This window comes from Protopterus annectens, chromosome 4.part0 (genome assembly GCF_019279795.1).
Source record: "Protopterus annectens isolate FY-2018-M chromosome 4.part0, PAN1.0, whole genome shotgun sequence".
NCBI lineage: Eukaryota > Metazoa > Chordata > Ceratodontiformes > Protopteridae > Protopterus > Protopterus annectens.
Genome location: NC_056733.1, coordinates 170,294,394 through 170,320,312, shown reverse-complemented (window position 1 = coordinate 170,320,312; position 25,919 = coordinate 170,294,394). Strand labels below are relative to the sequence as shown.

At 42.6% G+C, this 25,919-nt stretch overlaps 1 protein-coding gene across 2 annotated transcripts in view; it reads right to left on the bottom strand.

Moving 5' to 3' along the window:
* The window catches only part of MAP2K4 (mitogen-activated protein kinase kinase 4), a 1,470,818-nt gene that overhangs the window by 82,009 nt on the left and 1,362,890 nt on the right, over positions 1-25,919 (bottom strand). For both annotated transcript variants that reach the window (XM_044068152.1, XM_044068153.1), the window contains 2 exons: positions 15,358-15,435; positions 4,627-4,775 (listed from right to left, as the gene is read on the bottom strand). In XM_044068152.1, coding sequence (XP_043924087.1) covers positions 4,627-4,775; positions 15,358-15,435 — 227 coding nt within the window. The remainder of the gene's footprint in view (positions 1-4,626; positions 4,776-15,357; positions 15,436-25,919) is intronic.

Here is a 25,919-nt window from a genome sequence, read left to right as displayed (position 1 = left end):
TCAAAATGCCTTTCGGTTGTTCTGCTTTGATCTTCAGTAACACCTTGGTCATTAATGGTAGAGGCAGGAATGCATAGATTGTTAGAGAATTCCAACTGAAGGAGAGAGCATCTATTCTCCAGGCTTGAGGATGGTGTGTCCTTGAGCAGAACTTTTTCAGATGATGATTGTGGTGTGAGGCAAAGAGGTCTATGTCTGGCCTTCCCCATGCATGAGTTATTTTTGAAAAAATGTCTGGATGCAACATCCATTCGTGGGGGTCCATAATGTTTCTGCTTAGACTGTCTGCCAGAATATTGTCCTTGCCTGGAACAAACTGGGATTGCAACTGTATGTTCAGTTTCAGGGACTTTTCCCAAAGAGCCATTGTTAGTCTGCAAAGGGGGTAAGAATGAGTGCCTCCCTGCTTGTTTATGTACCACATAACAGTGGTGTTGTCTGTCTTTATTAGCAGATGACCTTGCTGAAGAGATTTTCCGAAGGTCTCGAGTGCATGAATCACTGCCAGCATCCCTTTTTGGTTGATGTGCAGATGCAATTCCCGGGGAGCCCATTGCCCTTGAATGCATCTGCCTTCCATGTGCGCCCCCCATCCATGATCTGAGGCGTCTGTTGTAATGGTTTGGCTTGCTTGAGGTTTGTTGAAGGGCATGCCTTTGTTTAGCTGGCTTGCTTGTGCCCACCACAAAAATTCCTTTTGTAGACATGGAATGAGTGGAATAATTGCTTCTAAGTTGTGGCTGTGTTGAGACCATAGACTTTTTAGGCACCATTGTAGTTTTCTCATGTGTAGTCTTGCCAGTGGGATCAGAAGAATGCAAGATGCCATGAAACCCCAGGGTCTGCAGGATTTTCCTTGCAGTCATCTGGGTATGCTTTGCTAGGCTTTTGAAGTAATCTGGTAATTGTTCTTGTTTTTCTTCTGTGAGGAAAGCCATTTGTGAATTTGTGTCCAGTTTGGCTCCTAGAAAAATTATTTGTTGGGATGGCAGTAGTCTTGATTTTTGAATGTTGACTGTGTATCCCAAAGCCTGTAGTAAATGAATGACATAGTCCAAGTTTCTCACCAAGGCTTGCTGGCTGTCCGCTTGTATAAGGCAGTCGTCCAGATAAGGGTATATTTGTATCCCCTGAAGTCTGCAATGTGCAATTACTGATGCCAGGCATTTCGTGAATACTCTGGGCACAGTAGATAAGCCAAAAGGCAATGCTGAGAATTGATAATGCTCTGACCCTGCAAGAAATCTGAGGTATCTTCTGCAGCTGTGTCTGATTGGGACATGCAGGTATGCCTCCCTGAGGTCCAGAGTAACCAGCCAAGACCCCTTGCCCAGCATGGGAAGGAGTTGCTGTAACGTCAGCATTTTGAATTTTGGCACAATGAGAAAAGTGTTTAGAGCGGACAAGTCCAGTATAGGTCTCCATTGCTTTTCTTTTCTTGGAACAAGGAACAGTCTTGAGTAGAATCCCTGGCCTTGTTCCTGAGGAGGAACCTTTTCTATTGCTTTGATTTGTAGCAGCTTTGAAACTTGTATGAGTGCCTCTGCCCTTTGATTGTGTAGCAGATATGGCATGCCTTGTCTTGTTGGTAAGGTATGGAAGTGGAACCTGTAACCTTTATCTATTATGTTCAAAATCCATCCGTCCTTTGTAAAAACGTGCCAATTCTTTGAAAATAAGGATAACTTTCCACCTAAAGGAGCTTCTCTTTGAGCCTTGGTCGGCGGTGTCAAAGACAAGTCATTGTGATTGTCCCTGTGGAGCAGTGGGAGTCCCTGCGCCACTTCTCTGATTAGTTGGTTGCCATTGGCGGCCCCTGTAGGAGCCTCGGTATTGCCCTCTACCTCGAGCACGCCTTTTTCCCCATTGAAACTTGTCAGTGTCTGGAAAGGACCAATTCTTCAAAGGCCAATTGGTGGCTGAACCTGGAGGAAATTTTTGACTGTTTGTACTGATTTAGCCTTTTCCTCAATTAATTTCAACACACCCTGTGCATTAGCACCAAATAGCTTGTCTTTTTCCAGAGGCGCATCTAAAAGCTTTACTTTAACATGGTCTGGCAATGACTGTTCTTTCAACCAAGCATGTCTACGTATGACGGCCCCTGTCATAGCTGCCCTACATGAAGCTTCCAATGCATCATAACCACACTGAAGAAAATGATTGCTAACCTGCTGAGTATTGTGAACCAAATCCTGCAAAGCCTTTCTATCTAAAGGCTCAGGAGAGGCTAACTTTTTCTGCAAATCATCCATCAGAAAATCCTGATACTGAAACATATGAAAAAGACAGTTAAGAGCCCTCATGGCAAGGGTGGTAGAGGTATAAACTTTCTTACCCCACCTCTCCAGGGACCTAGCTTCCCTGTCTGCGGGCAAAGGATTCTTGGTCGTGGAAGTGGCCACTCCTTTGGGCCCCTGAGAAATAGTTTCTAGGTCAACAGAGTGGGCCTTAAAGAGATGCTTATGAGTTTCAGGAACCCTATCATATCTGTCAGGCCTGACAGGAGCAGGAGGGAGAGAATCAGGAGAAGTACTGGAGTCTGAGTACACATCATCCAATACATCTAACACTGGGGGAATAGCTAAAGGCCTATGCTGGGGTAACTTAAGGAAGGTCCGAAGCCTTTTCCTGGAGTCCGAGAAGTCCTGGCCCTGCCACTGAAAATGCCCTCGCATGGAGTGCAGCATTTCCCCGAAAGAAATATCCTCAGGAGGAGAGGCAAAGGGAATGGATTCATCTGCATCAGAATCCTCGTAGGCCGGGAAGGATTCATCCTGGGAATCTGAAAGGCCTGACTCACCAGAAGCTTCATCTGAAGAAAGGGTATCTGTCTGCTCAACCCTAGGCCTTTTGTCTGAAGGCGGCTGAGAACCTCTGTCTGGATGAGCCTGAGAGCCCCTGATTAAAGAAATTAGATCTGCAGCTAAAGTCATGATCTGTTTATCCAAAGTGGGAGTCTGAGAAAAAGATTTAGGAGGGTGAGACTTAGCCTGGCTGGCAGCCTTAGCACGTGTGTAGGCCTTGATGGACATAGACACAGGAGGCCTAGCTGCCCCACGTGCTGGAGTAACTTTGTCCACCGGTATGGTGTCAGGCAAATCTTGGGCTTCGGTTTCAGGAGGAAAAACAACAACCGGCACCGGGGAAGCCTCCGGGACCGAAGTGTGCGGTAAAGCGGTGTCGTCGCCTGGAGCGGTTGAATCACCACCTCCGAAGAGACCGATGCACTCGCGGTAGGCTTAGGCGTGGTGTCGGTGGAAGTCGCGGGCCGTGAAGGTCGGTCCCGGTCCTTCCGTTTTTTGGAAACGTGTGCTGTCGGAAGTTCCGACGGCATGATATAGGAGTAATTTTCCCCAAAAAAGTCTTCAGCAAATTCTGCCCGGCGCCTAAGTGTGCGCTTATTGAAGCAAGCACAGGCAGCACAGGCGACGCCGTGGTCTGGGCCGAGGCAGGGAAGGCAGTAAGAATGGAAGTCCTTATGAGGTATTTGTTTACCACAAGACAAACAATTATTAACTTTTTCAGTTTTGTCTGACATCGGCTGAGGCAAGAAAAGGTTCCCCAACGGGGTACTTAGCTTTTTGATGACTTCAGTATCTGAAAACACAGGAGCTGGCCGACCGGCACTTGCGAACTGCTTCTGCTTCGGGCACCGCGCGGCAAAAAAGACTGAAGAAGATGGCATCGGCTGATGCTTTTATACCCCAGCCGCTCTGACATCGGGGAAGAGGCGACATCAGCCGACGCCGGACCCAGACTTTGGAATCCGGCCGACCGAAGGGCTGGCTGAGGCAGGACAACCCATATGTCAGGACTGCAGTTGCATTCTTGAAGGACATCAGCAGCTTGTGATGCTGATGTAAAAAGAGACATTCAATATGTGACAATTTTTGATTCAAATTTTATCTACGTGTGATACAATACACAAGTTTGATTCGCTCTTCATCACTGCATTGGGTTTTGCTATGTCGCCTATCCTACAAATATACTAGGAAACAAACCTAACAGTACAACTTGACTGCTTACTAGACAGTGAATAAAAACAGCCTGAAATGTTAAATTTGTTAATTGCTTTAAATACAATAAAGTCCAAATAATGCATTTCACTCAGTAGTGATACAATTCATTGGTCACAGAGTAAAAAATAATAAACCAACCCAGCCATCTCCAAAGAGTCAATTATAAACTAACAACATGTAACTTAATCCTCTTCCTAATGCAGAAGCAGTAATTTGCAAAGATATTTCAAGTCAACAAGAACAGTTTAACTCAATGTACTGACCCCTGAGCACTTGCCTTTGATGTGACAGAATCATATCTAAACATTAAATCAACTAGAAATCAGTTTGCTACAGATATGACATTTTAGGCAATAACTACTACCCCAAGCAGATGCAGTTTATGGAAATTAAATTAAAAATAAACAGCTTACTGGTTATGAAATCGACAAGGCAGGTCCCACAAATACTGAACTTGCCCTCTCCTAAAATACTATCTACTTGCCAACCCCCTCGCAAAAAATGAGTGCAGAATTCAGGTAGTTCAGGCTTCACCAACATTACTTCACATTTATTAAAAAATACAGCTGCATAAAATACTACAATTTTTGCTGGCTATACGTACCACAAGTTAACAAAATTAATGAAGCTAGGAGAGAATTCCCTTTCTTCAGAATTCCCGAGTTGTGGAGGATCTCCTTTAACTACCTGCGTCAGTTGATCAAACACGCTGTTCCACTTGGGATAGGGAAATCGACCTGTGGCTAGTTCATACTTTTTGAGACAAAGAAAAAAGAAAAACGGCTCACTTAAATTACGTAAAATACAAAAGATAAGCATCTACTTGGAAAAATGAAGAAAGCATCAAAAACCTGTTATTCTGGTTTTTAGTTACATATATATTGTTCTTACCATGCTTCTTATGAAAATGCATACATTAAAAAAAAGAGGAAAACACCAATGAATTTTATTTTTATCATCACTTCTACAGATAGTAATCCACTACCAGGCAAGGCAGTACTACTCATCATAAAATGGCTATTACTTCACCAACAGACAGGTGTTTGCTTTCTGTTAAGAATGCATGTTCACAGTATGCTCTCCATCTGTATTGTCCACTTTAGAAAATGTTACTGACAGAAAATCTACTGGTACGGAAAGTCAACAGTCTTTGAGCCAACATAGTATTTTACAAATTTTCACAATGGTTTTGGGCAAAGATCAGCAGTGACAATCACTAGTTAGGGACTGATGTGATCTGTTTGTCCATAAGCTCCTTTACTGCCAATTCCATATACTCCCACATCTGCTCTTCCCATGCCCTGGCAGACTCTCTGGTGTGACCTATACTGGGAGGGTAACCCTTTTGGGAAAGATCCTGTACATGGTCACTCTAAAGATGGTGCACCTGCCAGCGCTGCAGAGCAGAACAAGCTAGGCAAGTAGCTGTCCATATTGCCCTGGGTGAGGGATTTTCTATGCCCTAGCCCTGTCCTAGCTTACATGCCTCCATCAATGTTAAACTGGGCTTTCAATATAGACTGACTATGAGTGTGTGTGTGTCCCTTACCTGGGGCACACAGAGTGATCAGGTCCTCTCAGTCCTCCTTCTCTAACCCAGTGTCATCTCTCTGAGCTCTGGCCTCTACCAGAGTTGCCCAGCATGTTTACACACAATACAGGCTTGATCATCCTCCTTACCTATATGTCAACAGCCTCAGCCATGGAGTTAACCACGAATATGATTCCATACTTAAGAGTTTTGGTCAAAAGTGGCACAAACACCTTTAAATTAAAATCCATTATTAAAAAACATTGGGATAGTTTGTTAATTGATACTTTTACATTTACTTATACCCTACACTAATTAAATTTTCTTACCACACAGGAAGGAATCTTGATCAATGTGACCCACAGAGGTCCTTCCATGGTTCCCTCAGATAATAACCCTAAAGGCTTACTCCCTTGAGGGAAATGTCAATTTTGTATCCAGATTTGCCAGACAAAACATTTTACATCTATCAGTAGCAGTAAAGTTTATGAAATCTGATACCGATTATCTGTACTTCTGAATGGGTAGTATATCTCATTCAGGCCTGCAGTGCCTTTTTTGTAGACTTCCAATTCATTCCCATAGTTCCTTATGGCGTCAAGAACTTTTTTAGGTCTGGCTTCTTTAACCAAGTGATTTACCAGCTAATAGGCATTATTAGAAAAGGCAAGGAGTTACTAACGAAATGACACTAAAATTGTTAGCCTGGGATGTTCTGCAGTAGACAAATGAACTACTGTGTGTCACTTATTATTCATATTTTTATATTTATGTTCATATTTCCATAATGGTGAGCCCTTCATGTTACTGAGAGATATGGTATGATATGCCATGATGGAAGAGAGGAAACTTAATTGCCAGTTTCCATTTATGTCACAATATACCCAACATAATACTAGTTATTTAGAAAATACACAATATTTCCACATTTACTTTATACTTTAAAAACCAAGTGACTTACAAAGTGGTGCATGACATTGGGTGAAACCTTAGATGTTGTTGAAGAAAGCTAGTTTTGCCAGTTGCACTGTAAGTTGCACAACTTGAGAGATATTCAGTGTTACTTATACCAATGATTATATAATTAAGCATACATTTTCATACGTCTGTAAATATCTCAATAAACATGCACTCATAGAGGATTTTTTGTCATCGTGTGAAAGATTATGTCTAGTTAACAAAAATGTTCTAACATTGCATATCTAGGTCGGAGAGTTTCCAATATATGGCCATTTGTTTGTGAAAATGTAGCAACAAATATAATTTTCAGTTTGTGTGCATTATAATATAGCATTAATGGAAAAACTATGAATGCACTATCATTAAGAATTGTCTTACTGATAACACTGCTATCTGTACTGTCTTAATAGTATTTGTTGTTCACAAAATACTTACATTTGTTTATCTTACCTTTTTTAAGTTTATTTTTCAGAAAATGCTCGAGAATGCAAGATGTGCACAGGCTGCTAGAGGAGTGTGAGGTCAGTATAATGGTTAAGATGTTTACCTTATAGACACAAGGTGCAGGAATTGATTCTTAAATGGGGTAACTGTCTAGACTTAAAATGGCCCACAAGGACAGTTAGCCTAGTACTAATCAATACAACAATGAACCAACAAATGTGACTTTACTCATCACAAAGGAGTTAATAAGCTATATGGCAGTATGCAACTGTGGCTCTTTTCAAGTGGGCCAGGCTGGAGGCTATTGGAAACAATGTATTTGATTGCACCTTGGCAATCTTAGATGCTGTGCAAACTTAAGTGCACTTTCTAAACATACCTTAAAACATACCAACTTTATGTTTACTGGTATTGACAAAGCTGATACCTTAAGAACTCACTAAAGAGCATGACAGAAGACTTCAAATATGAAGGAACAAAGTTAGATAATTAATCTAGGTGTATTATATCCTCATAATATAAATACAGTTATTCTTTTGATTGGTTAGCAAATGTAGTTGTTCTGAACTTTTTCATTTTACTATGTATTTTGTCTTCTGTAATCTGGATTATGGTCAATAGGGGGAAGAATGCACACAACAGATTAATAAAGTATTTCCTCTAGTTTGAATTTTGGTCTTCCTTCACATAATAAATGGAATGTTTAAATATACTTAATCTTGCCTTCACATCATTTGAATGACCATTTAAAACATGACATACATTTATATTTCTGTTCTTCTTCTTCTTCCGGCTTTTCCTGGTTAGGGGTCGCCAAAGCGGAACTCCGGTCCACTAATGATTGGCAGTAGATTTTTACGGTGCCGAGGTGTCAGCTCAATGCCCAACCTTCCACGAAGTTATGCCCATTCTACACGTCTTTCGAACGCCACTCAACCATGGGACATATTTATATTTCTGTAAACCCTGATTATTACACTAATATTTATTCTACATTTTTGTACTAGATTATACATATTTTTGATGTCTGAAATACTTGATTCTTTAATAGATATTTTCAAAAGGTTTCATGTTACCATAATGAATAGTTTGCAATTTAAAAGAGTTGGCTGCACTATTGTTGGTTATAAAAGCATGTATCCACAGTCTTTATTTCCTTTTGTTGCTGAGCAATAAATAAAAGTAATATTTATTTTTATATTAACTGTAGTATTTTTGGCGCTGGAATTCTTCTGAACTGTGCTTTTATTTATCTATCTATATATATATATATATATATATATATATATATATATATATATATATATATATATATACACACACACACACACACACACACACACACAGACATATACACACATGGAAACACTTCACAATGCCGAAATCCTGAAAGATTGAATTTCATATGGCCGAGACCTATTGATCGAAATTTCAGAACCCCGACATTGTGAACAGAGATCTGCATACAGCACGGAATGGGAGATTTCCCTTTTCCTCGCTGTAGTGCTATCTTGGAGTTGGAATATTTACGTAGCGGGAGGGTGAGGGGTGCAGGGGGGCTTGCCCCTCTGCAGAAACATTTAAATTGTTGTTTTGGGTTTTTTTGGGGATTAGTTTCGGAATTTCTATAATCCGAAAAGTACAGTTGTGTACACTTACCATAAATGTAGATGTTCGAGTGTATTCACTGTTGCAATCATCACATTTGAGTTATCTGCTTGCAGTAGGCCTTAGTCGGCCTGATTACCAAAGTCTTGGGTCCTGCGTCGGCTGCTGTCTCATCTTCCGTGATGTCAGGTAGTCAAGGGTATAAAGCATGCAGCCGATGCCATTACATCAGTTTTTCTTGCCCCAGATGTCAGGTGCCCCCCTTAATGGGAAGCAATTATATATATGCAAGGTTATACCTCCAACAAAAAAGCAAGTATACCAAAAAGCGTTTAAGCATAGTAAAAGAGAACAAGAAAAGAAGACAGGGGGCTGGAGGCAGGGTAACCAGGACTGCAACAGTGAATACACTCGAACATCTACATTTATGGTAAGTGTACACAACTGTACTATGTTCTTCGTGTTTCACTGTTGCAGTCATCACATTTGTGTAGATTCCCAAAGCTAAGGATGGGAGGAGGAATTTAGATAGCATTAGGACCAGCTATAAGGCCCTGCAAGCCTGCAGTGGCAAAGCCAGCTCTGGATTTAGAGAAAATTGGCAAATGGTAATACTTGGTGAAAGTATGTACAGAACTCCAGGTAGCAGCTTCTATGATATCCCTGGTAGGGACACCTCTGAGAAAGGCTGTAGAGGTAGATGCAGCCCTGGTTGAATGTGGTCTGATCCCCTGTGGGATAGGTTTTCCATGGTGATAACAGTAGAAATGAATGCAATGGCCTATCCATTTAGAAATGGTTTGCTTTGAAATAGCCTTCCCCTCTGCCATGCAGCAAATGCCACCAGCAGTTGTTCAGATTTCCTTTGAGGTTTAGTCCTGTCCAAGTAAAATCTAAGTTGTCTGTGCACATCTAAGGAGTGCACAGTATCCATTCCCCTTTGTTCTGTGGATTAGAAAAAAAGGTTGGCAAATGAATGGATTAATTAAGAGCCACACTGGTTACCACCTTGGGCATGAAGGAGGGATTGGTCCTGAGGGACAGCCTGTCCACATGAAAGATGATGAAAGGCTCGACTGCCATAAGGGCCTGTAATTCAGATACCCTTCTTTCTGAAGTGATTGCTAAAAGGAAGGCTGTTTTCCAAGAAAGGAATTTTAACTCTGCACTTGCAGCTGGTTCAAAAGGAGGAAGAGTGAGTTTTTCCAGTACAAAGTTAAGGTCCCAGGCCGGAGTTGGGGCTCTCCTGGGTGGCCCCTCTGAGGAACTGCTTGAGCAGTGGATGAGAGAAGAGGGGTGGTTATGTGTTGTAATGAGCTGAAATGGCTGAGGCATGAATTTTGATGGACGAAAAAGAAAGGCCCTTATGAAGCATCTCAGTTAAGTATTGAAGAATCTGAGGTAAACTGGGCGCTACTGTGCCCATCCCTTAAGTTTGGTTCCAGGCACAGAATCTTTTTCCATTTTTAAGCAAATGACATCCAACACTTGTTTACTGAGGAATGGTAACGAAGAGATTAGGTAATTAGCCACGCTGCCAGGTTCAGGGTTTGAAGATGAGGGTGCAAAATCTGGTGCTCCTGCTGTGACAGCAGGGTAGGGGTCTGAGGCAGGTGCCATGGAGCCAGCAGTGACACACTGCGCAAGAGTGGGTACCAGTGTTGGCGTGGCCAGTCTGGTGCAATCAGTATCGTCCTTGCTTTGTCCTGCTTGATCTTTAGTAGTACTTTGGAGAGGAGAGGCAGAAAAGGAAAGGCATAAACTGATAAGATTTTTCCAGCTGAAGGACAGAGCATCCACTTTCCAAGCTTGTTTGTGGGATGTCCTTGTGCAGAATTTGTCCAACTGGTAGTTCTGGGGGGAGGCAAACAGGTCTATATCTGGGCTCCCCCATTTGTTGAAAGTCTTTGGTTCCAGTTTCCACTCGTGTGGGTCCATGAGATTTCTGCTTGGTTCGTCTGCCAGTGTACTTAGTTTTCCTGGCAGGAATTGAGCCTGTAGATGCACTTGGTAGCTCAAGGCTGTGTTCCACAGAGCCATGGCTAGTCTGCAGAGGGGGTATGAATCGGTACCCCCCTGCATGTTTATGTACCACATAACAGTGGTGTTCTCCGTCTTTACCATTAATTGTCCTGGAAAAATGTGGTCCTTGAAGGCTGTCAGAGCATTCTGTACAGCTAACATTTCTTTTTGATTGATATGCAGGTGCATTTGACTTGGGTTCCATTTGCCCTGAATGCACTTTTCTTCCAGGTGAGCCCCCCATGCATAGTCTGATGCATCTCTTGTTAGGGTTTGGGCAGCAGGGGGTAGACTGAATGGTAGTCCCTTGTTTTGGTGGCAGGCCTATGCCCACCAAAGGAACTCTGTAGGCAAGATATGATAGGAATCATTGCTTCTAGATCATGAGAATGTTGACACCATAGCCTTTTAGATACCACTGTAGTTTCCTCATATGCACTCTTGCATATGGAATTAGTAGAATGCAGGAGGCCATGAACCCCAAGGCTTTCAGTATTTGCCTTGCAGATAGCAGGCTTTTGTGGCCATTAGTTTGAAGTACGTTGTCAAATAAATTTGTTTCTCTGGGGTGAGGAAAGCCATCTGGGAAGCTGTGTTCAAGCTTGCTCCCAGGAATATAATTTGTTGACAGGGTACAAGATGTGATTTCTTTTCATTTATGGTGTACCCTAGACAAGTTAGCACCTTTTGTACAAAATGCCAGAAGATTCAAAAGTATGTCCTGGCTTTCTGCCTGAATTAGACAATTGTCCAGGTATGGGTATATTTGAATATTTCTTTGCCTGCAAAATGCAATGACTGGAGCTAGGCACTATGTGAATACCCTGGGCACAGTAGATAAGCCAAAGGGCAGTGCAGAGAAGTGCATGTAGCCTGCTTTGAAGCACATGTATCTTCTGCAAGATTCCAAGATTAGGACGTGCAGGCAGGCTTCCTTTAAAATCCAGTGTTGCCAACCAGGCATCCTTGCCTAGCATAGGAAGCAACTTGTGAAGAGTTAGCATCTTGAATTTTGGAATCACCAAAAAGGTGTTTAGGACAGAAATGTCCAGGATAGGACGCTATGAGTTGTCTTTTCTGGGTACCAGGAAAAGTCTTGAGCAGAAGCCTTGTCCCTTTTCCTCTTCTGGTACAGTTTGAATAGCCTTTATGCTTAAGAGAGAGAGTACTTGCTTTTGAGCCTCTGCCCACTAATTTAGGGGTAGATCTGGCTAACCGTTTGGGGTTGGTAACGTGTGGAAGTGAAATCTGTATCCTTGGGAAACTATATTTAAAACCCATTTGTCCTGGGTAATGAGTTCCCAATTTTTTCCTGCAGAGCAATCTTTCCCCCAAAGGAGCAGTCAGTTGAGAAGTGCTTGGAAGTGTTAAAGTTAAGTCATTGAGACAGCTTACCATACGGGGGAGTCTTACTACTTCCTGATTTGGAAGTGGGAGCCCCCCACTGCTTAGTCCTGTGCGTACCCAGGGACTGAAACCTGGGTGTTCTGCTGGTTCTGGGTTTGGACTGAGTAGGCCTGGAAGAGGCAGGAAAGGACCAGTTCTTAGAGAGCCAATGCCTTCTAAATCTTGGTGGCTGTACTTATAGGAAATCGTTAACAGTTTGCATAGATTTAACTTTTTCCTTCATCTTTTTAAGAACTTCTTCTGCTTTGTTGCTAAACAGGCGGTCCTGATTTAAGGAAGCATCCAGCAATTTAGCTTTAACATGATCTGGCAAAGATTGCTCCTTAAGCCAAGCATGACTTCTAATTACAGACCCAGTGACAGCAGCCCTGCAAGATGCCTCTAGTGAGTCAAAACCACATTGCAAAGTATGTTTTCCAACCTGTTCAGCAGAATGCATTAAATCCTGTAAATCCTTATTTTCAGCACAGTCAGGAATCAACATAATTTTCTGTTTAAGCAATCCAATAATATGCTGCTACTTTAACATATGAAACTGGCAGTTTAAGGCCCTAATGGCCAAGGTTTCAGAAGTGTATACCTTCTTACCCCATCTATCCAGTGCCCTGGAATCTCTATCAGAGGGAGTAGGATTTTTGGCAGTAGTAGCCTTAATGCCCTTGGGTCCCTGTGAAATGGTCTCAGGATCCACAGTATGATTTTTTAAAAAGGAACTTGTGAGAGTAAGGAACCCTGTAATATCTATCAGGTTTTCTGGGAGCAGGAGGTAAAGAGACAGGGGCAAATCTAGATTCCGAAAAGGCATCATCAACAATGTCTAGTACAGGAGGGACAGCTAAACGCCTGTGTTAGGGCAGGAGTAAGAAATCCCTAAGCCTCTTTTTAGAATCAGAGTAATCCTGGCTTTCCCAGTGAAAATGCTCCCTAAGAGTATGCAAGGTTTCACCAAAAGAGAAATCCTCTGGGGTGGAAGCAGAAGGAACAGAGCCCTCTGCATCAGAATCCTCACAGGTAGATAAGGGTAAATCCTGGTCATCAGAGGAAACAGAAATTGCAGAATCCTGGTCAGAAGTATCAAAAGCAAATTCAGTCTTAGGTCTCTTAGAGGGGGAAGGTTTGCTTACCCTGATTAAAGTAATAAGGTCTTCAGCCATTCTTATTATTTGTTTTTTAGGCATAGAGGCCTGACCATACGATCTGGGTATCGGTTTTCTAGGCATGGTTCAAGTTTTAGGCCTTAAAGAAGAAGATGGCGTCGGTTTAATATGCAAGTCAGTAGGCCTGAATACACCCACAGAAGCCGGTGCCTGCACAGTGGCTCCAGACCCATCCAAGGGAGAGACATCCGCAGGTTCCACAGTTGAAGCATCTTGCGGCATACCAGACTCCGAGTGGGTCTCAGTAGAGGCCTGCGAATCTGAAGTGGTGGGTATCGGAGGCTACAAAAGCGCCTCAGTTAGTACTGGCGACTAGCTTAGGAGAAGCATCGTCGGCAACTCTGGACCTAGGCGGCCTGTCTCTGTCTTTATCTTTGCGTTTTTTCAGAATGTTGGTAGTCGGGTGGCTTACCGAAGACATATCTGGATAATTGAACCAAGTACCAAAATATTTAGAAGCGTAAATACACTGATGACGAATAGTTCGTTGTTTAAATAAGGTACAAAACTGACAGCGAGGTATGTCGTGGTCAGGGCCTAGGCAAGGAATACAGTACGAATGAAAATCTTTATGAGGTATTTGCTTTCCACAAGAAATACAGTTATTGACTTTTACTGACATCAGTTTAGAGCAAGAAAAAGTTTCCTCAACGGGCTACTTAGCTTTAGTTGAAGACTTCTGTTCTGAAACTCGAAAATGAAAATTTCAGGAGTCGGCCGACCAGCACTTGCGAACTGCTTCGGGCACCGCACGGCAAGAAAGACTGATGTAATGGCGTCAGCTACATGCTTTATACCCCTGACTACCTGACGTCATGGAAGATGAGACCGCAACCAACGGAGGACCCAAGACTTTGATAATCGGGCTGACTGAAGGCTACTGCAAGCAGATAACCCAAATGTGATGACTGCAACAGTGAAACACAAAGAACATCATCAATCATATGGTCTCGATCATATGAAATTCAATGTTTCGGAATTTCGAGATTCTGAATTGAATACACACACACACAAACATATGTACATACATAGATATATGCATACACATACATGTGTGTGTATGTGCATTTATCTGTTTATATACCTATTTCTGAAAGAGGAAAGCGTCATGCTACGGCACCATGAGAAGCAGTGCAACTTCTTTATCAGAAAGCATATGGTTGGAAAGATCATAATGCCCAGCCCAGTGGCAGCTCTTGCACTGGCATACAGGATTAGTAATGTTTCACATCCCAGAACAATGGAGCACTTCAACAAATGTATTTGTGCTCCACCAAGTATATTTTTCCAACAGAGTTCACTGAATCCATATGGTCATCTTGCAGAATATGTATCACATGCACTCTCTGCCTCACTTTTTTTTTTTTGCAAAAAGTACATGAGCTAGTTATAATGTTTTAAGGATCATATTCTTCATATTCATGTCAGCATATCAATATCATGGCAGTTTAATGCCCAGCACATTCTCAGAAATTCCTGCACTCTATCAAGACTTTCGCTATTAAGCTTACTATCAATCTTTTTTTTTTAAATAGTAGCATTTTCACCTACATTTATAGGCTTTGGTACTTGACCTCTCATCCTCATTAGCCTGGCCATTCCTTGTGACAACCCGTCACGCACATAACATCTTCATATATCTAGCATGGTTTGTCAAAACACAATTTGTGGAGCTGTGGGTTGAACAGCACAACTAAACAAAGCATGTGTCAAAAAACATTAGCTGGGGAGCAATTATTCTGTGAAAGGCAATTCAGTGAATTTTGATTTACAGGTACACAAATCCCATCCATACAGTCACAAAAAGGCTCCAAATCAATTTACACAGTATACTTTTACAGAAAACATCAAGCATGGGTAACTTAGAAATTTGGAGGAAGGACCACACAGTCAGAATACAGAATTATTACAAAATTATAAAAAAACCAGACACAAATAAAAATAATGCAACATGAACTGAAAACCAAACAGGCTCTAACTTTTTAAAGTCATAAAGCTGAATGGCATTTACTAGCTTGGAATCAGTGTATCAAGTGGCCAGCCTATCATGTAATACATGAACTTGGTTCTGAGAGGAAGAACGCTGCCTGCAATGTGCACTTGACTAATCACACAGTATTTATCTTCTGGTAGAATAGTGCAATCCTAAGAAAATAAAGGCTCTCTGCAATAAACAAAGATGATTTTTATGAAGTAAGACTCTTACCAATGTGATTCCGAGACTCCAAACATCTGATCGAACATCATACCCTTGTCGTGATGCACTTGGATCTATTCTTTCTGGCTAAATTATGGGGAAATGAAAAGCAGCATATTACATAAACCTAAAAAAAATGCATTTGCAAGCAACTCATCTTCCATGACATTCCAAATCAGTAAAGATACAGAAGCAAAGAAACATCTTACAAGCTCAACAAAGTGTGATAGCACTGGGAAAAAAGTAATTTTATTCTTTCATTGCATACACTTTATATATCCCAAACAAAGTAATATTACATACACCCAAGAGAACATTTCACACAACCAATAATGTACACTCTTAGAAATGTTTGCAGTGATTGCCTTAGAACTTCCAGTCAAGCCCAAATCCACAACTTACAGTATCAGTGTTTCGCCAGTGTTACTGTTACAGGTGTGGATCAGCTATGAAGGACAGAGATGTGGTCCAGTGATGGGCTACATTTCTCAGCTAAACACACAGATCTGCTGCTGCCATTAAATTCGGTACTGCTGGTACTGGTATCAAATCTGGCACTGCTCATTCTCTCTACTTAGCACCTTTACCTGTAAGAGCTTTACAGGAGTACTTTTGCTAACATATAATGAATTCCCATTTAATGTGTTTTCCCTCCCATCTCCCTACAACCTGCTGGTAATTTGGAAGATCATCAGTTCATCTACTTGTACATATATTGGAATGTGGGAAGAAACCAGTATCACCTAGCAAACCTCACAAGAACTTAAGGAGGACAGATTTAGCACAGAAAATACTCCAGCTGTGAGTCAAAGTAAAAAACAATGTACTGTTGAGGCAGCGATATTGACCACTGAATCACTATGTTGCCCTCCCCCTTTTCAGATGGCTGTATATCACCCAATTCTTGTTAACTGTTCATCCCCTAAACAACTTGCATTCTGCTGCCACCATTCACTTCAAACTATGCATTTTATCACCTGAAATATGACAATTTAAAAAATAACACTAAAAAAAAAAATATATATATATATATATATATATATATATATATATATATATATATATATATATCATTAGTTACTGTACAAATGTCCACAATAGAAGCAAGAGAACAGACAGACATAAGCTGAATTTATGTCCCATGTTGTCCACATGTTTTGCTTATAGTATTCTTCAGTATGGAACTTAATTTTTTCACAAAAAGCACTTTGATAATTCCATCCCTCCCCGGCAATCCAAAAAGGAAAATTAAATACAGCCTTTGTAAAAATTTACTTTTTGTCATTATAATGTCTGCCAAATTCCCTCCCTGCAGATGTCAGCACAGGGATAGTGTGGAAAAGCATCCGCAGAGTTTAATGGATGCCAGCCCCATGCATGCACTGTAGTATGTCAACTAAAGTTTATGGACATGTCTCCAAGCTATTCCAAGCACTGATGGAGATACTCAATTGGAATGGTAAGCCTTCAATAAACAGTCTGCAGACATTTTTTTTAATTAAAGAACACTCAAAAATAATACGAATTACACGGGGAAAGCATTATAGCACTGCAGCTATCAAATTATACAATGCAAGTTTTAACTCTTCAGGGATACTTGAGCAAAATTCTGCAATATTCCACTTTGGCTAGGCAAAGGAATTTACTAAATGGACCATTTGTTTCCCAGCTTTACCAATGGTAGACTTCCTGGTCAACAGAAAAGGATCAAGTTTAAGGTGTTGGCTTCTTCCCTTTCTACTTCCGTCCATTTCCACAAAATGGAGTACTACAGCCAGGACTGGCTGATAAAGTGCACCCACTGCAATCATCAACACCAGATACCTAAGATGACATTCAAAGTCAGCTTATGAAGTATACAAGATAAAAACAAGTTGCCTTGCATACTTTATAAAGAATGTCCTGATTCACAGATGACCCCCCCCCCTTCAGAACCTATAAGCACCCCTGTGTGCTTCTACACAGTAAGGTTCATACTGCTGCAGCAAATGCAGTAGACTAGGTTTGGGGTCTCTGTAAATATGCTTCCTGGCTCACTGCCTTGGAGAAGACTTGCACAGTGTGAGATTCACAGATGTCCATACTATACAACTTCTGTTCGGGACCAGGATTTCAGAGGTGCAAGTATTCACAGTAATCTTGTTGTGCACATCTAGGTATTTCACTGATGGGAATATGTGAAGGGCAAAGTGAAGATGTTTCTCCCTGCTCAGACTGCTAATATGGATAAATCTTGGCATGTGTGAATAGGTATGAGTGTGCTTCTCTGGGGGTGGGGAGGGGGGTTAATTGCCTGTGTGTGGTCTTCTTAGTAGTTAGGGCAATCCACTCACAGCCCTTTCAGTTGCTCAGTGTAGCAATTCATAGTCATGCAAATTTCCCAGGTAACCAAATGATGCTCTTGAGGGAATACATATGACTAAGAAACACTAAATGGCACAACAGTGTAACTGGTACATTGGTTCATGGTAAGTTGTGCTGCTGCACCATTTTCACTGACTACCAGAGTGTTCCTACATTTTAATTAGTAATGAAAGGGCAACACTCCTAATGGCTGCAATGTGCATATAGTCAGTCACATGTTTAAACAGCCACATAAAAACATCAGTTTGGCAGAAAAGAAGGATTACTTGTGATCAGTACCCCCCTCCCCATGGGTTACTGTTGTTGTTGTTTGTCTTTCGGCTTTTCCCGGTTAGGGGTCGCCACAGCGGAACTCCGGTCCTCTAATGATTGGCAGTAGATTTTCACGAACGCCGAGGTGCCAGCTCAACGTTCAACCTTCAACAAAGACACGCCCATTTATGCATTCGAATGCCCACCCAACCGGGGGAGGACATGCAGACTCCACACAGAAGGCACTCCCCGCACTCCAGCCGAGAATCGAACGGAAGAACCTCTTGCTGTGAGGCAACAACGCTACCGCTGCACCACCGCGGATGTCACACAGACACAAAATCATCCCTAGCTGCCTTATGCTGAAAACACTGCCAGAGGTTTACATTTTATATCTTTCTCACTGTACCACTGAGATTATGGTTACTCATGACATGTAGATCTGTACATTCTGGAAACTTTGAGGAGTAAACATGAGAATAATTCAAATCATATGGGTCCACAGTTGCAATTATGAAGCACACACAGCTTACTGAATGGGTTAAGTAACACAGTTAATGTTGTGAGATTAAATACAAGTCATATCTGCAATGATCTACAAGACCTCAATAAAGCTATAAAACAACAGATCTATCTGTTTTGAACAACTGAAGTGTCTAGCCTGCCAGGATCAAAGTACTTCTCTATGCTGGTTGCTAACCAGGGACTTTGTAAAATTAAGCTTAATGAGGAAGGTTCTAAGCTGTGTACGTTTTATTTTGTACGTGGAAAATTTGGTATACCATCCAGAAACTTAAGTGAATTACAGAGTTTCTGCTTAGATAACAGAAATTATGAAGTTAACATTACTGATGAAATACTAGGGCAAGATCTGACCAAAGAGAATTGAGACATGAGACGGTTGCTGAACAGACTGAGAAGAAACAACCTCAAACTCAATAAAGTTAACTGCAAAAATGGAGTTCTGGTAGCTTTAAAAGTATTTCTGGTAGCTTTAAAAGTAAACTGCCCACAGCTGCAGAATTTGTTTGTCTTGCGCATTCTAACTCATCATGAGAATAATATAATGGATTCATCCCACTAAACTGATGTACCGCATCAATGCAATTCCATCTGTTACTATTTGAAGAGTTCCTGGCTTAACAACTGATAAAAAAGAAAGCATGTCACGCAAGATACCGGTTTCCTTTGGGCCAGTGGACGTCTTCTCCCTGCACCAAGAGCCCTGAACTCTAAACTGCTGAAAATGGGTCCTACAGGCACAATCTGCTGCATCTGCAGTCATCCTCTGTCCAGTTCCAGAGAAAGAAATGGAAGCCACAAGACTCAGACAGATCTTGAGAGTACCAATAGAATTTTCTGACTAATATGGGTTCATGGGGAGGATATGAATATTCTCATGTAATCTCGCATCTGGCACCCAGAGACCTTTTTCATTTGTCATCTAGTATCTAATGTCATTAAAACAGAGGAAAATATGTACTTCTGACGTCCCAAGAAATGTTTATGTTCTGAAGATGTACTGTTCTGAGATGTACAAAAAGTCCATCTTTCATTAGCTGTACTCTATCCTGAGGAAGGGAAACACTATAGCTTTTCATAAGTAGAATAGCTCCTAGGAATCTATTCTGTTGTGAATGGTACAGGCTGGACTATTTCATTCAATGAAACGTCTAAGCTTTAGAAGCATTGTAAAATCAGGCTCAAAGCTACTCCGAGTTGCAGTCATCCAAATATGGGTAAATGTAATGTCCATTCAGTCTACTATTTTCAAACAGTGGAGTGATATACTTGCTCAATATCCTACATACAGTAGAAAGGTCAAATGGTAAGGTCATAAACTGGTAGTCAGACTCTTTCAATATACTTGTGGGACACTTCTAATGGGCACTATGGGTGGGGGTGTACAAGCATGCATCCTCCATGTCTAAAGGAATGAGGAAAGCATCCTTCAACAACAGGGAACAATGTCTGTAGAGTTAGCAACTGAATTTCTTTACTGTTGCAGTTTTGTTTAAAATTTGAAAGTGACAGGATGGAACTCACTGGTCTTCCTTCTCAGGAATGAGAAATAATCTTAAGAAATACCTCACTGCCCCTCTCCAACTTGGAAGGTCCCTGACCTTCTCTGCATTCAACAACTGTTTTATTGTGGATACTGTATGCTATAACTTACCTTCTGGAGTAAAAGATGTACTTTAAATGAAAAGAAAACTGCAAATTCTAGAAATAACAAGTGGATGCTACTTTCCTTATCCATGTGTCTAAGGGTGGGAAAAACTACAAGTATCAGTGTCCCTCTCTACCTGCAATATGTCTGGTGTTGGGAGGGAGGTCAGAAATGGTTCTGACAGGTTCACACTGTGTACTATTTTATGAGTACAACTCATGTCTGAACTTCTGTTCCTGAAGCTCACATAGTTAATCTCTCTTTCTTTCGGTGAAGGACTACTTTTTCTAGAACTGCTCATATAGTTAATACTGTTCTGGTTAAATGTTTCTCATATAAAATGGGTCAAGCATCTGAGAGACAGCTTCTGCAGAGTCTTGGAAATGGACGGTGGAACAGCTGTTCATCTGACTGCATTTTTTTTATCTTTTTCCTCCTGGAATTTAAAGATCTCCTGGAAAGACATGCCGACAAGCCTGCTTTTGTCTAACAGATTGTAAACTACTGTCTCTTGACACCATGAAAGAGCTCAATTAAAACTTTAAATGCTTTAGTTCTGTCCAAATAAAACTTAGGTTGACAGTGAACATCCAAACAATGGAGCACGTATTCGCCTTTATTTCTACAGTTGGGCAAGAAAACAGGTAAATGGATTGTCTGATTCAGCTTTGACTCAGAAGCCACCTTAAGTAGGAAAGAAAGGTTGATATGCAAAGGTAATATGTCCTTACGAAAAATAACATAAGGAGGTATACAAGATAAGGCCAGAAGTTCCAAAACCCTTCCTGTACAGGTAATGACCACAAAAAAAAGAAGTTATGCCTTACCATAATGTTCCATCTGTGTTGTTGATCTTTGTTCATTCATTACTAATGGGTTATCGGTTCCGTCCACGGAATCGAGCCGGCCAATATCAAGCTTGTGTCAGCCAAAAAACTCTCGAGCCAAGGTCCTACCCAGAATTCTCTGCTCCCTGTTACCTCAGATCGAGCTGGCAAGTTGATAGATAAAAGTAGAGGCTACTTCTGGTCATAACAGACCTACAATAAAGGAGTACATGAGATCAACCAGGAACCTCCGGATGGGTGAACGGAGGGTGGGAAGTAATGAATGAAAAAAGATCAACAACACAGATGGAATGTGATGGTAAGACATAACTTCTTTATCTGATGTTGTTAATCTTCGTTCATTCCTTACTGAAGGGATAGAGTCCCCAGCTACCTGTATCCCTGGGTGGCACTCATGGAAGGACATTCCTGAGCACCATGGAGCCAAAGGAAGCTACCTCTGGAGACCAAGTCCAACATTTGTAATGAAGAATAAAGGTATGAGGTTTGGTCCAAGTTGCAGCTGAGCAAATATCATTGAGGGAAGCTTTAGCATGGAAAGCTGCTGAAGTTGCCCAAGATCTTGTAGAATGTGCTTTGACTCTATGAGGAAAGGTGAGATTGTTTTTGCTGTAGATAAAGGTAATACAATTTCTTAACCATGAAGCCAATGTAACTTTTGATACAGGATGACCTCGTCTAGGTCCAGAAAAAGCCAAAAACAGTTGGTCTGATTTATGGGTAGATTTTGTTCTGTCCAGATAAAATCGTATTTGCCTATGAACATCCAAGGAGTGCAGGCAATACTCTCTCTTGTTAGAATGGTTAGGAAAAAACACTGGAAGGTCAACAGATTGGTTGCTAGACCGCTCTGACACCACTTTTGGTAAAAAGGAAGAATTAGTTCTCAGTGATACCCTATCCTTATTGGAAGATAAGATAGGGAGGTTTGATGCATAAGGCTTGAAGTTCTGACAAGCGTATGGCCGATATGATTGCAATCAGAAACAAAGTTTTTCAAGAGAGATATTTTACATCACATGAAGACGCAGGTTCAAAGGGGGGAGCTGTTAGAGCTTTCAGAACCAATGCCAAATCCTAAGGTTGTACCGGTTTTAGGTGGATTACCCCTTTCAAGAAAGTTTTACAGAGTCTGTGTGACATAAGTAAAGAATCTTGAAAACCAATGTGGAAATTTGAAATGGTAGCTAAATGCACATGAATAGTAGAGACAGATACCCCAGAGTGGAAAAGATGTGATAAGTAATCCAGTACCACCGAAACTGGGGCTGACAAGGGGTCTAATCTGCCCATAGAGAGAACCTTTTCCATTTGTTAAGATAGATTAGTCTGGTGGACGATTTATGAGAAGCAATAAGAATATTGCGCACAGGGGACAAGAAGTTTTCATGCCTGGCAATCATTGGAAGCGGAGAAACCAAGTTGTCAGTTTTAGGGTTGTTAGACTGGGGTGAATCAGACCCTGCGGATGGGAGATCAACATTGAGGATGGATTGAGGATTCACGGTTGATCTAGCAGGTGGGGCCAGAGGAAGGGAAAACAGACTTGTCAAGGCCAATATGGGGCAATGAGGATCACTTTGCTCTTCAACTGTCGTGCTTTCTTCAGAAATTGGGAGATGAGGGGAAGAGGAGGATAAGCATAAAGTAGACCCGAGGGCCAAGCGTGGACTAGAGCGTCTCTCGGTGACTGTCCCCGAGGGGGGATTAGGGCAAAATAGTTGCTGCACTTCTAGTTGGTTGAGGAGGCAAATAGGTCTCAGCAGGGCTGGCCCCAGCGGTTGAAGATTTTTGCCGCTATCAAAGGACTGAGGGACCACTCGTGAGGTTGCAGAATGCGCCTGCTCAATTTGTCTGCTATCACGTTGGAGGTCCCGGGAATGTGCTTTGCAATTAGAAAGTGGTTGGAAGCTATCGCCCATTGCCATATTCTCAAGGCCTCTCGGCGTAATGGGTAAGATCTGGTGCTCCCTTGTTTGTTGATGTACCAGACCACTGACATGTTGTCTGATTGGATCGCAATAGTCCCTGACAGAAGGATGGAATGAAATGCTTGCAATGCTAGTAGCACCACCCTCAGTTGCAGGACACTGATATGCAAAAGGGCCTCTGTCTCCGACTAGGTGCCTTGGACCGAGTTTCCCTGACATAACCCCCCCCCCCCATCAGGGAGGTGTCCGTGGTCACCGTCGCTATCGGTTGATGGGGGTTGAAAGGGCGAGACCACTGTTGGGGATTTCGAGACGTCCACCAGAGTAAATCTTGCTTCCATCTCTGAGTTACACTTATCTGAAAAGACAAAGGATGTTGTAGAGAGTACCACTGAGTGAGAAGTAGCCACTAAAGGAGCCTCATGTGGAATCTAGAGGAACAATGGTGATCGAGGCCGCCATTGACCCCAAAAGTTGGAGTATAGATCGAGCGTGTGATTTGTGGTGACAGAGCAGCGGTTGAACCTGTTGCCTTATTTTCTGAAGCCTGTGAAGGGATGCTGTGCAATTTCTCATGTTCAACAATACTCCTATAAATTCAAAAGACTGAGTTGGGGTCATATTGGATTTCTCCCAGTTTATAGTGATTCCCAGGCTTTGAGCTGTTAGAAGAGTATAGTGCAGGGCTTCTTCCAGTAGACACTTGGTGGGCGCAGTGAGGAGCCAGTCGTCTATATATGAAAACACCTGGAATCCTTGGAGTTGCAAGTGAGCAATAACCACTGCCATGCATTTGGTGAACACTCTGGGAGCTGTAGAGAGACCGAAGGGCAGAGCTCGAAATTGGTAGCGACTGGCTCCTTATGCGGAAGAGGAGGTGTCTTTTCGAGTGTTTTTATGTGGTAATACGCATCTTGAAGATCTACAGAGCACTTCCAATCATCTTCATCCAGAAGAGGAAGGATAGACTGAACCGTGACCATCCGGAATTTCTCTGTTTTTACAAATTTGTTCAGTGTGCTGAGATCCAGAATTGGTCTCCAGTCCCCTGTCTTTTTTGGCACTAAAAAGAACCTTGAGTAAAAACTGGAACCTATCTGGTCTGGGGAGACCATCTGTATGACTCTTTTTTTTGTAGCAGCTTTTGAATATTGTGCGCTGCTGCTTCCCTTTGACTGGGTGGAATGTCGGGTAATACTCTGGATGAAAGTGGACAAAGATGGAAGGGGATGCGATAGCCTCTGGATATTACCCATTGTACCCAATAGTTGGGGTTATATTTTGCCAGGCAGTGGGGTGCAAGGAAAAACGACCCCGACCACTTCCAGAGGTAAGCAGTCAGGCAACGCTTCAGGAGCATTGATAGGGTTGGCCAGAGAAGGAATCGCTGGAACCCCAGTTTCGTGGAACACCTCTGACCCGAAAGGGGCGTCTTCCTCTGCTTCTAGGGGAGAACTCGGCACATGTGTCCCGGAAAGAGTCCTGTGATTTCCTGTGCCACATCTTCCCGCTCCTCTGATTTCTGGAGTAGAATCTCTGAGGAGTGGAGTGTCTGACACCAGTGGCAGACAGGGTCTTGCCATCTTGTTCGCACCTTGCCAGCGTATCTTTCACTTTAAGGCCAAACAAAGAAGCATTCATGAAGGAAGCCTTAAAGGAGTCTGCAAAGTTGCAAAGGCGCATCCAGGCATGTTGTCTGGTGACTATACCCATGCCTGCCGCTGTAGCCACCCCTTCCGTTGCGTGAGAAATAAGATGCATGGAAGAGTTGGAAATGGACTCTAGGGTGGCTATCTGAGAAGCCATGTTGTCACGGACCTTGTCAGAAACAGCTCCTGCCAAGGTTTCAAAGAGCTGGTTGATAAGATCCCTCTGAAGCCTGGTAAAGTGTGCCAAATAGTTCAAAGACCTTACGGCGAAGGTCGATGAAGCAAACACATGCTTCCCTAGTCTGTCAATCACCCGGGACTCCCTGTTGGGCAGATGGACAGTTTGTCTCTTCTGCCAAATCCTTCTTAGGTGCAGCCGCCACCACCATAGCATCTACTGGAAGACCTCGTGACCAATGTGGGTGCTCAGCTGGGGGTGATCATATTCTATCTCATCTCATCAGCAGGCGGGGTGACCCTGGAGGTTGGGGGCCGGGCAGGAAAGGCCTGCAGAAATACGGATTCCTCAGAGGAAGGATTAGAGGACTTCCAGTATCCCCTCTGTCTAAGGATCTCGAGGATGTCACCAAAGGACACCTTATCAGTGGGTGACCATGGGGACCCTTCCCCGACATCAAAATCCGTATCTTTAGTCAATGACTCCTCAGTGGAGTCCATGTGCTTCCTCTTGCATGACGCTTTGCGTGGTACTTTGTCAGTGGGAGGTTCTGGGGAAGACTGCAAAGATGGGGTCTCCTGAGAAGGAGAAACCTGAGGCCCTTGTGCCCGGTGGCTGTGGCTTGTGACAGTTGTGGCACAGAGGGTGGAGAGGACTCTGACATGTGGGATTTGCCAGCGGAGGCAAGCGCCCTCTCCAAGGCCTGGAAGGCTGGCCCGCCCAAGGAGGGATAGGAGCCTGGAACAGAGCACAACCTTAAAGGGTCACACCCCGTCCTGACGAGCCCACCCCCAGACCATGAGTCTCAAGAGGACTGTGAGCCGTGAAAGAGAGAGGATCCCCGGAGGGTGCCATAGAAAAAAAACGACTTGGAACCAGGAATGCCCTCCCCCACGGCACAGCCACTGGCCTGAGAAAAGCCCTATGCTCAGTGCACCGAGGGCCACAAAGACGACTCTGGTTCCAAAGTGAGATCCATTACTGGAGTTAGAGGAAGGAAAGCTGCTGTCGGAGTAATAGGCTTCAAAACTTGGGTAGAAGTCGAAGGAGGAGTGTACATTGGAGTTTGAGGAGATATATGTTCAACTGAAGGAGGGAACTTGGATTTCGATGGGTGAGAGAGACCTCTGGCCACAAGCAACTGGTCAACAAGCCGCAACACATCTTGTTCAGAGAGAC